Genomic DNA, 12,056 nt, shown 5'->3' with positions numbered 1-12,056 from the left:
CCTATAAGTCAATACACAGAAGTTAAGGGTTTAAAATAAAAAAATAAAAAAAAAAAAGCAAAACAATATGGTACTGACTAAGAGAAAGAAGGGAGGATCAGTGGAATGGAGTAGGGGGAAATGACCTTAGTTAGTGTTTGATAAAGCCAAAGATCCCAGCTTTTGGGACAAGAACTTGCTATTTGACAAAAACTGCTGGGAAAATTGGAAAACAGTATGGGGAAAACAGGTCTAGATCAACATCTCACACCCTATACCAAGATAAATTCAAAACGGATCAATGACTTAAATATACGGAATGAAATCGAGAAGGATTTAGTAGAATGTTGATGAGTAATGAGTTTGGGCCTGACCCAGGAAGCATGGCCCACTCCCTTCTTCTTTCTCATCCCCAAGTAAGATTTTGGGAGGTCCTAGGTTCAAATTTGACCTCAGACACTTCCCAGTAGTGTGACCCTGGGCAAGTCACTTAACCCCCATTGCCTAGCCCTTACTGCTCTTCTGCCTCGGAGCCAATACACAGTATTGACTCTAAGACGGAAGGTAAAGGTTTAAAAAAAAAAAAAAGCTTTGGGGAAATCTGGGACCTCTCAGGGTGGGGAGAACCAGAAGCCAGGGAAAGGATAGCCTCTGGCACCTCCACCTGATTTTCTGTCGTCCTCTTCCTTCTCTCAGGCACCTTTGGGGAGTGTGATACAGAAGCTGACGTCCTGCACTGGTCCCGCTATAACAGCTTTCTACTCTACCAGATGGGAACTTTTACTGCCTTCTTGGAGCTGCTCCACATGGAAACTGAGTGAGAGATCTTTGGCAAAGCTGTTCTTGGGCCCCAGCTCCCCTACTTTGGGCACACTAGGGAGCAGGGTATTCCCCAAAGCACACCCTGGTGCTTTCCACCTTTATGCTTGAAAACATACTCCAGCTGAGCCCCCAGGGCTCTGTTCTATCCTTAGTCATGGCTCCGTTGGCGTTCTTAACCTGAGACCCACAAGGTCCATGGAGAGATTTTAGGGGTGGGCTGTGTCTATGAACTTGAGTGGGGAAAGAAATTACATCTGTATTTTCCCTGATGTTTGATTTTCTTTGTATTTTATTTTCTGCATTTAAAATCATCATTCTGAGAAGGGGTCCATGGGCATCACCAGATTTCAAAGGAGTCCATGACACAAAAAATATTAAGAACCTCCAGGTCTAGGCCCTGTATCATGCTAGGTATCATGGGAGACATAAGATGGGGAGAATCACAAACCATATTCTCTTCTATCAATAAGGCTGAATTGGGGGCAGCTGGGTTACTCAATAAATTGAGAGCCAGGCCTAGAGACAGGAGGTCCTAGGTTCAAATCTGGCCTAAGACACTTCCCAGCTCTGTGACCCTGGGCAAGTCACTTGACCCCCATTGCCCACCCTTACCACTCTTTTGCCTTGAAGCCAATACACAATATTGACTCCAAGACGGAAGGTAAAGGTTTTTATCTAAAAAAATAATAATAAAATTAAAATTAAAAAAGGACTGAATGAAATAATGTATATAAAAGACCTGGAAACCTTAAAGTCCTAGAAAAAGATTTATTATTATTATTATTATTATTATTTTATTTAATATATTTATTTTTATTTCTAATATATTCATATAATATATTTAGTTATATAAATATATATGTTTATATAATACATTTATAATATAAATATATTTGTATTATTATTATTTCACCTTTCCCTGCTAGCTATGGGTTTTCCTTGCCTGGACCTAGCCTCCTCCTCTTTTCTGTGCTTTGTGTGTGTATATGTGAGGCCTCTCATGAGTTCCCACACTATCTCCCTTCTCCCCGTGGCAGCAATAGCCAGGCCTGTAGCAGTGCCCTACGGAAACCAGCCATCTCCCTTGCAGACAGCACAGAGCTCAGGTAAGTAAACAGGGGTTCTGGGTATGTGGCCCTTGGAACCTCCTCTGAAGTCCCACACTAGAGGGTTGAACCAGGAGCCAGAACTCTCAGGGTCTAGTGTGTCTCACTGCAAGCCAGGTAAGCTCTTGGGCTGTCGGGGAGCCAGAGAGAACTTCGGAGAGAAAAGCTGAATGTTCCAGGCAGGGCCTCTAGGAATAACTCAGCTGGATGAAATCAGTGGTGAGGGAAATCCCAGGCAGGGCAAAGGGGAAAGTCGGCCCCCTCAGCTTACCACTTTCCTGCTAGTTTGCCCATTCACACCCCTTCCTAGTTCCCTCCAGGCCGGCGGGGTATATCTTCTGTGGTAGACTGACTATGGGGTGAAATCACTCTTTAGGTGAGGGTTCAACATCCCAGACCTTAGATATGGAGGAGAGTCCCCTAGACCCCCAGGACAGTCTTATCTCCTTTGTGGTCAGCCAGTTTGCATCTCGTTCCTCCAAACCTCCAGGCCAAGAGCCACTCTTCCCCAACCCACCTCCTCTCCACCCACAGGGTGTTGCTCAGCGTCATGTACCTGATGGTGGAAAACATTCGCCTGGAACGGGAGACAGACCCTAGCGGATGGAGGGCGACCCGGGAAACCTTCCGAACAGAGCTGAGTGAGCAGAACTATAGCTTTGGGGAGCAGGAAGTGGAAAATTCTAAGGATACAGCATTGGTCTTGGGTTATGGAGGAAGACAGGGAGAAGCAAATGTTTGGGCTCTCAGAGGCTACAAACTTCCCTGAGACTAATGACTCCTCTTGCCATGGCATAGTCATGGTGTGATTCAGTAGAGGTGTCACTTCTCAGCAGACCTAGGTACCAAAGAGGGTCTTGTTCGGGCTATTATCACCTCTGTGACCTTGGGCTAGTCCCTTAACCTCTTGGCCTCAATTTCCCAAACTGTAAAATGAGATGAGTTGAACTAGATGACCTCAAAAAATCCCATCCATCTCTAAATCTATCTTCCTATGACCCATTTACTGTTTGAACTCGAGCATGTTGTTTAACCATTCTGTACCTTGTTTTCCTCAACTGTAAAGTGGTGGGGATTGTAACCCCAGCCCCTCTATACCTGTGTTTATGGCCCGTGAGATCTTTGAAACTGTCAGGGTGGGGACAAGTAAGGCAGGTTCTGTGAAACTACTTCGAGGATTTTTAGAGGGGAAAGCACTAAAGAGATGCAGGCTTCTCAGTGTTTTTATTGCTATTAACTCATTGAGATTCTGTGATCAGCACTCCTGAGGCTTAGCCATTTCCACAGCACACAACCACCTCCAGGCCTTTCAGTAGCAAGCCTCCTTCTTCTTCAGTGTGTACTTGTGTGTTGCATATTCATGAGGCAGAGAGAGAGAGAGAGAGTGTGTGTGTATGTGTTTGTGAGAGAGAGAGAAAAAGTGTATGTGTGTGTGAGAAAGAATGTGTGTGTGAGAATGTATTTATGTGAGAGAGTATGCGAGAATGTATTTGAGTGTGTGTGAGAATGTGTGTGAGAGAGAATGTGTGTATATGAGTTGTGAGAATGCGTGTGTGAGAGAATGTGTGTATGTGAGTGTGTGAGAATATGTGTGTGAGAAAGAACGTGTGTGAGAATGTGTTTGAGTGTATGAGAGAGAATGTGTGTGAGTGTATGAGAGAGTATGTGTAAGAGAGAATTGTGTGAGTGTGTGAGAATGTGAGTGTGTGAAAGAGAATGAGGGTATGTATGTGTGTGAAAGAATGTGTATTTGAGAATGTGTGTGTATATGAGAGTGTGAGAATGTATTTGAGTGTGTGTGAGAATGTGTGCATGAGAGTATGAGTGTATGTGAGAGAGTATGTTTGGGAGAGAATGAGTATGTGTATGTGAGTGTGAGAAAGAGACTGTGTGTGAGAATGTGTGTATGTGTGTGAAAATATGTCTATGTATGTGTGAGAATGTTTGAGTGTGTAAGAGAGAATGTGTGTGTGAAAGTGAAGTGTTCGAGAGTGTATCAGAGAGTATGTGTGTGAGAGAATGTGTGAGTGGAGAGTGTGAAAATGTGTGTGAGAGAAAATGTATGTGTATGTATGTGAGAGAGTGCATGTAAGTGAGAGAATGTGTGTAAGAGAGTGTGTGAGAGAATGTGTGAGTGAAGAGTGTGTAAGAGAGTGTGTGAGAGAGAGTGGGGGGGGTGTGCATGTGTGCATTGATGCAAGGTTGCAAGAGGAGATGGTTCTTCTTAACGACTCTGCTTTTTCTCCCTACTCCCTTCTCACTAGGCTTTCCAGTGCGCAGTGAGGAGCCATTTGCCCTCCTGCTCTTCTCCATGATCACCAAATTCTGCAGTGGGCTCGCCCCTCACTTCCCCATGAAAAAAGTCTTGCTTCTGCTCTGGAAGGTGGTCCTGGTGAGTCATGGAGCCCCCACCCCATCCCTTTCCTGCTTCATCAGACAAGAACGTGGAGCAGTCAGCTCTAAAAACTCCCTGGCCCTCATCTTTCCTGTAGGCTTTCTACATTGGGCTGGGGGTGCCGGGGAGGGAGGGGTTGGGAGGTCATGGGTTGGTCAAAGGAGAGAGAGCCATCACAGGATCAACAAGGTCAGAAAGGCCTCTCCTAATTTACAGCAATTTAGAGAATTTAGCCCAAGTGCCTCATTTCTGAGATCAAGAAATTGAGGTCCTCAAAGGTTTCCCACAGTGAGAGAGCCAGTTAGTGGCAGCCCTGGACTAGAATTGGGGCTTTTTCCTGATTTGCTCTCCAATCTGGAGTTCTTTCTGCTACTCAACACTGACTCTGCCTTTGCTTGGTCAGCGGAATCTTTTCCTTATGCAGATTGGGAGAGAGAAGAAAGAGAATATTTGGAGATGAAGGTGATATAAAAAGATGAGGCACCAAAGTTTTTTTAAAAATGGGGGACTGGTCCTAAAAATTGAGCATGGCTGGGATCTAGTCCTGGCCCCATTACTGGCTTATATTATGGGAATTGCCAGATTTTTTTTTATTAACAAAAATTCACCTTATTTCTCTTCTACTTCCTCCCCCATTTAAAAAGAAAAACAAAAATCCTTAAAACAAACATGCATTGTCAGGCAAAACAAATTACTGCACTGACCTGGGAATTTTCTGTAGCTTTGAAATCGTACATCTAATCTCTCCCTCTAAAGGAAAGAGCATTAGACTTAGAATCAGGGGAGATCTGGGTTCAAATCCTGCCCTGATATTTAATAACTGCATAGCTAAACCTCTATGCCTCAGTTCCCTCATCAGCAAAATAGGGATAATAATATAATATTTTTGAGGAGGTACCATTATCACCTCCAATTTTACAGATGAGGAAATGGAGGTTCAGAAAGAATATGTGATTTGCCCAGAGTCACATAGTATATAGTAGAGGCAGGAATACGAATTGAGGTCTTCCCGACTTCAAGTCCAGAACTGGATCCATTGTGCAATGGATGTAGTAGGCACTGGGAGGGGAGGGAAAAGAAAGCACGGTCCCTGTCCTCACAAAAAAAGGCAATATCAATAAGCATAATATAATACGGCATAAATAGCATGCTATAGGTGGCATAATGGGAAAGAAAGATGTTGAAATTGGAATTAGGAAAAAAAGTTTTAATCTCACCTCTGCCTTTTCTGAACTGTCTTAATGGGTAAGACATGATCTCTCAAAGCCTCATTTTTCTCATCTGTAAAATGGGAGTGATAACAGCAGCCATTTCAAAAGATTGCACTGTATGATTAAAATAGGAATAATATACTGTAGGACCTGCTTTCTAGAACTGTTATGACCAAATAATGTATAACATATTTTGCAAGCATTAAAGCACTATATAAATGTCAGCAATTGGTATTGTTATTTACTTGGCCTGATTTTTCCCATTCTAACTACCATACAATATTCCAATGCCATGCCTTCCCTACCCAGAAACACGAGGGAGAGAAATTACCAATGACTATATCCCTACCAGGAAGGGAGATCTATCCCCCCATAAGCCCACTGAGAGTCATTCTGTCTTGGTTTTGTCATTGTTGTTCGTTCATTTCAGTCATGTCTGACTCCATCTGTGTTTTGTTTTTTTTTTTGCTGCAAAGATATTGGTGTGGTTTGCCATTTTCTTCTCCAATTCATTTTATAGATGAGGAAACTGAGGCAAACAGGATTCAGTGACTTGTCTAGGGTCACTCAGCTAGTGTCTGAGGCTGGATTTGAACTCATGAAGATGAGTCTTCCTGTTTCCAGGCCAAGCATTCTATCTCCTGGTTTAAGAGACCCGAATTCACCTCTTTAAAGGGGAGAACCTTAATTTGACCATCAAATGCATGCACATGTATATGTACGTGTGTATGTTCGCATCTGTGTCCTTTTTGTGAAGTTGTTATTGGTTCTGAGACAGTAAAATAGTGATTTGTTAAAGTTCTGCCATTTCGCTACATGATCTTGGCCACAGAATCCTCATCTATAAAATGAGAGAATAATATTTGCACCAAGTATTTTCTAGGACTATTGTTAGGGTAGAATCAGTTAACATACGTAAGGCACTATGTAATAAAAAATAATTAGTAACTAACATTTCTAGGATACTTTTAGTTTTTTCCTTTTTGTGAAAATGTTAGTATTTTTTCAATTACATGTAAAACAATTTCTAACATTTGTTTTTTAAAAATTTGAGTTCCAAATTCTCTCCCTTCCTTCCTCTCCTCCTCCCTCCTCGAGAAGGCCAGCAATTTGATGTAGATTATCTGTGTGCAGTCGTGTAAAACATTTCCACACTATGCTTTTCATTTTACAAAGCATTTTCCTCACATCAGCTTGAAAGATACAGAGTACAAGCATTATGATCCCCATTTTCCAAATAAGGAAACTGAGGGCTCCAAGGTGTCATAGCCATATAAATATTAGTTATTAACTTAAGTGTAATTAATTACCAAGGAGGTTTATTTGGCTGTATTGATGGTCAGTGTTGATCTTTTAATAAGACATTTACAAATAAATCTATTTTTATAACTATTACTAATTAGCTTCTTAAATCCCTTTTCTTACAACCAGGATTAATACCCTAGAAATAAACCCCTTTCTCTTCCTAGTCCCTGTCAAGATGGTAACTGAAGAGGTGAAGGTTGTCTTAACTCGTATCCCATAGCCCTTCTCTCTTTCTCTCCTCTTCAGTTTACGCTGGGGGGTTTTGAGGTCCTGCAAGCCCTGAAAATACAGAAGAGGGCAGAACTTGGGCTACCCCCATTAGCAGAGGACAGCATCCAGGTTGTCCGCAGCATGAGGGCTGCTTCACCTCCTTCCTATACCCTGGACCTGGGGGAGTCACAGATGGCACCACAATCCTCCAAACAACGAGGCCGCCGGGGACGAAAGGTGAGTGATAGTTTGGGATCGCTCTCTTGAGTGATGTCATTTTTGTACTGATGAACAAAAACCAAGCCTGGAAATCCCATCTAAAGCCAAATCCCAGTCTTTGCTGGAGAAAGCGGAGAGGAGAACATGATCATTTTTGAACTAATCTAGCCTCCTCTCTGGAAGTCTCAGGGATTGGGGTCAGTTCTCCAGAAGAGTTCTTGGTGACCTGTTTTTGGGCAGGCAATTGCTGTAGTCTTTTGCCTTGCTCTGTGGTGCCACCCTTGGGGTTTTTCAGGCCATGTCTCACAAGGAATGTCCAGCCAAGTTTCAACTGAACCTAAACCTTCCTTAGGATCTTGCTGTCTAACCCTCAGGAGTCCTGAGTTTCTTTGAATCCCTATGGGGATAGGTAGAACTTTGCAAAGCAAAACAGGAGTCTGTAAGAGTCTCTAACCTTGATGCTGTTGGAGTGGTGCCTTCTGGTCCTACATCTGTTATCCTAGGCTCCCTCTGCTGTGTGTGTGTGTGTGTGTGTGTGTGTGTGTGTGTGTGTGCACGTGCGTGTGTGTGTATATCTGTCTGTCTAGCCATCCATCGCCAAGTGTTTTCTCTTGGACCCCTAAGGCCAGGTCCATTTAGCCAGTAATGAAAACATTTTTGAATAAAATAACAGAGGACATAAAAGGGATGTATCTTGTAAGAGTGTGTGAATGCTCCAAGGAATAGAATTCCATTTGGGACTCTAGGCTGTCTAGCATGCATTGTCCTTTTTGATTTTGTTTTTTTGCTTAATGTTTTATTTTCCCAGTTACATGTACTGACAATCATTTACATATGTTATCTGATATTTTCATATCCATAACATCTCCCTCTCTCTCTTCCCTTCCCCTCCCTGAGATGGTAAACAATTTGATCTGGGTTATATATGTATGAACTTGCAAAATATATTTCCATATTAGTCATGTTTTGAGAGAATAGTCATATAAAACCAAAATCCAAAAATGAAAATACGCAGAAATAAAGTGAAAAATCATATGCTTTGATCTGCATTCAGACTCCAGAAGTTCTTCCTCTGGAGGGGGATAGCATTCTTTGTCATAAGTCCCTCAGAGTTGTCTAGGATCATTGCATTGCAGAGAGTAGTTGCTGATTATCACACAGTATTGCTGTTTCTGTGTACAGTGTTCTCCTGGTTCTGCTCACCTCATTCTATATCAGTTCATATAGGTCTTTCCAGTTTTTTCTGAAATCCTCTTGCTCACCATTTCGTACAGCATAACAGTATTTCCTTCCAATCATATACCACAATCTATTCAGCCAATCCCCAATTGATGAACATCCTCTGTCCTTGCTGATTGAAGATGATGCTACGCCTAGCCTTACTTGCATGGAGGCTTCCCCACTGACCAAGTATTTGAGAACCTGTCCATTACCAAGGGTTTTCTCTGGACCCCTAAGGTCAGGTCCATTTGGCCAGCAACTGCCTACCCAAATAGGACACCAGGAATGAGAAGAGAGTCATCACCCAAATCCACTTTGTTGCCTTCACAACTAGGAGCATAGATTACATTCTAGGGTCAAGGGTTCAGAAGGATCAGACCATGGAATGACCCACATAGAACTCAAACTTCCTTTGCACCAAATGAACAACAAATCAGCTAACTAGTTGGAATGGAAACTAATTTGATCACTCATATCAGGAAGGGATGCCTTACTCCATATTGCCTTGCCTTGCCTGTGCCCCCTAGCCCCACCCCCAATCCCTCCAAAGAAAGCAATGCAGGACACTGTAGAAGCTGAATAGAAATGGGTTTTGGATCTTCCACTGGCATGGAGTCTTGGGTCTATGCCATTTGGCCTTTTGTTAGTGTGACCATTTGGGAGTTTTCTGTCCTGGAACCAAGGAAGGGAGGGAAATAGGGTACTGGGAAAAGAGAAGGGGAAAGGAGGAGGTGGTGTGGAAGTTCCGATTTTTGATCTAGTCCTTTCCCAACTGCACCCCCAATCATGATCCTCACAGCAGGATCTTAAGGGAAGTTAACAACAGTGGGATAAGAGCCGTTCGGTCTGACCACCATTCACCTCTGCCTTGGCCCAGCAGCTCCTCACGAAGCAGGACAGCCTGGACATCTACAATGAACGGGATCTCTTCAAGAATGAGGAGACTCCCCCCGAAGAGGAGGAAGAGGCAGGAGAAGGGGAGAGCACCTTGGATGGAGAACTTGACCTGCTGGAGCGGGGACCCCTGGTCCCCCCTCTTCTCTCCCAGACACCAACTACTGAGCGTGTGACTTTCCCCAAGGGGTTACCATGGGCCCCCAAGGTCAGGTATGTTTGGCCAGGAAGGGGAAGAGAAGGGAATAAACATTTATGTGACACCTACTGGGTTCTCTTTAAGCATTTTACAAATATTATCTTATTTGATCCTCACAGCAACCCATGAGGTTGGTGCTATTATTATCCCCATTATACAGTTGAGGAAACAGAGGCAGACAAAAGTTAAGTGAATTGCCCAGGGTCACAGAGATAGGAAGTATCTGAGGCTAGATTTGAATTCACTTCTTCTTGACTCCAGCCCTGGCATTCGATCTACTCACCCAGGAATGGGAAAAGTTGCCATAGCAAACTAACAGAAGGCATAGAAGGAATACATCTTCACTGGAGAGACAAAGTGAGGGCGACTGGGAGACAGGAATTCTGGCTTCTAAGTTTCCTGGGGCTATTGCCTGTCTCTTTCTGTCTTCCCCACTTTTCAGGGCCTGAGGATGTAGGCCCTTCAAGTCTCTTTCATGGTTCACTTCTCTGTGTGTCTTGATTCCTAATAAACACTTAATCTGTGTTTATTGACTGAATGTGTGACTTTTCCAGGAGGTCTGTCCTGAGCCCCAAAGCTCAGGTATGTTTGGCCTGAAATGAGGAAAATTCCAACATTTAGCAACAAAATTACAAGGTACAAAAGGGGTGTGTATTGATTGGGGTGAGGAGTGATTCTCTGAGACAAAAGTAAGCTCAATGGGGAGCTAGGAGTTCTGAGTTCTAATTAGTCTTCTGACCCTGTTATCTGCTTCCTTTTCCTTTTCTTTTGCTTCCTTTTCCTTTTCTTTAGTTGTATTCCCTATTCCTTCTTTTCCCCACATCTCAGGACTCTGGGATGTAGACCTTTAAAGACTTTCTTTTGCAATCTACTTTATTTTTATATTTTTTTTTAAAACTTTAACTTCTGTGTATTGGCTCATAGGTGGAAGAGTGGGCAATGGAGGTCAAGTGACTTGCCCAGGGTCACACAGCTGGGAAGTGCGGGAAGTGTCTGAGGCCGGATTTGAACCTAGGACCTCCCATCTCTAGGCCTGACTCTCAATCCACTGAGCTACCCAGCTACCCCCCTGCAATCAACTTTAAAAAAAAAAACTGCACATAGTAAATCAGTTAATAAATACTTGGCCTTTTTTTTTTTTTTTAATTCTTACCTTCAATCTTAGTATCAATTCTAAGATAAGAGAACAATAGGGGTTAGGCTATTAGAGTTAAGTGACTTATCCAGGGTCACACAGCTAGGAAGTATCTAAGGTCAGATTTGAATCCAGGTCCTCTTTTTTTTGAAATTAATAAATCAATTTATTTGGAATATCTTTTTATGGTTACATGATTTATGTTCTTTCCCTCCTTCTTCCCTCCCTCCTCCCTGCGCTGATGAGCAATTCCAAACCCAGGTCCTCTTGACTCTAGTGCTTTATGCACTATGCTACCTAGTTGCCCTTAATAAATGCTTGTTGACTGGCTGACTTCTTATTTCAAAAACTCTTACCTTCTTTCTTAGGCTTGATACTTTATTATATAGAGTATGTAGGTACTTAGTATATGTAGAACAGATACTGAGTTTGTAGAAACAGTATATAGTTAGATAGTAGATAGAGAAGCAATACTTGGTATCAGTTTTAAGGCAAAAGAGTGGTAAGGGCTAAGCAATGGAGGTTAAGTGACTTGCCCAGGCTCACACAGTTAGGAAGTACCAGAAGAACCCAGGACCTCCCATCTCTAAGCCTGGCTTTCAATCCCCTGAGTCACCCAGCTACCCCTGACTGAATTTTCTAGCTGTCCCTCTCTGGCTGATTTCTTCATTGCCCCTTCAGACAGAAGGACATCGAGCACTTCTTGGAGATTAGCAGGAACAAGTTCATCGGCTTCACCCTGGGGCAGTAAGTGGCTTTCTGATCAGGGGGTGGGAGGGCTGAGGGGAGGGAGGTAATGGATGGGGTACGTGAGTGTGTGCTGAGTTCTTGACCTAAGAAACAGAGGAAATTAGAAAGTACTGCCACAATAATGGACTCACTAGATGTCAGTATTAGAAGACCCTGACTGACCCCTCTCATTTTACAAGGAGGGAAACTGAGTCCCAGAGAAGATTGGATGCTTGTCTTAGGTCAGCCAGCTAGACACTGGTAGAGCTAAGCCTTTGACTCATGCCTTCTGAATTCTGTTCTGCTGTCCCAGGTTGAGCAAAGGCTAGAGCTGGAGACCTCTTTCCTGCCCTCTCCCTCCCCTCTCTCCTTCTTCTGAGTCTATGAGCAGCCCTTAAGGTGCTACCTTGAGCTCCTTTCCCAGGAACATCACAGCATTTCTTTTTTAAAAGAATTCTTTCTGTTTTTGTCCCTCTCTTCCTCCCTCCCTCCCTCCCTTCCTTCTTTCCTTCCTTTCTCTCTTTCTCTTTCTTCTTTTCTTCCTTTCTTTCTCTCTCTCTCTCTCTCTCTCTCTCTCTCTCTCTCTCTCTCTCTCTCTCTCTCTCTCTCTCTCTCTCTTTCTTTCTTTTTT

The 12,056-nt window shown here is 43.2% G+C and overlaps 1 protein-coding gene across 1 annotated transcript in view; it reads left to right on the top strand.

The window, feature by feature from the left end:
• The window catches only part of STRIP2 (striatin interacting protein 2), a 68,122-nt gene that overhangs the window by 11,207 nt on the left and 44,859 nt on the right, over window positions 1-12,056 (top strand). The window contains exons 2-8 of the mRNA XM_044679021.1: window positions 649-796; window positions 1,839-1,907; window positions 2,442-2,548; window positions 4,172-4,299; window positions 7,065-7,265; window positions 9,346-9,575; window positions 11,378-11,443. Of these exons, the coding sequence (XP_044534956.1) occupies window positions 649-796; window positions 1,839-1,907; window positions 2,442-2,548; window positions 4,172-4,299; window positions 7,065-7,265; window positions 9,346-9,575; window positions 11,378-11,443 (949 nt within the window). The remainder of the gene's footprint in view (window positions 1-648; window positions 797-1,838; window positions 1,908-2,441; window positions 2,549-4,171; window positions 4,300-7,064; window positions 7,266-9,345; window positions 9,576-11,377; window positions 11,444-12,056) is intronic.

The sequence above is a fragment of the Gracilinanus agilis genome, chromosome 5, assembly GCF_016433145.1.
Source record: "Gracilinanus agilis isolate LMUSP501 chromosome 5, AgileGrace, whole genome shotgun sequence".
Taxonomy (NCBI): Eukaryota; Metazoa; Chordata; class Mammalia; order Didelphimorphia; family Didelphidae; genus Gracilinanus; species Gracilinanus agilis.
This window is presented reverse-complemented; position numbering and strand designations above follow the sequence as displayed.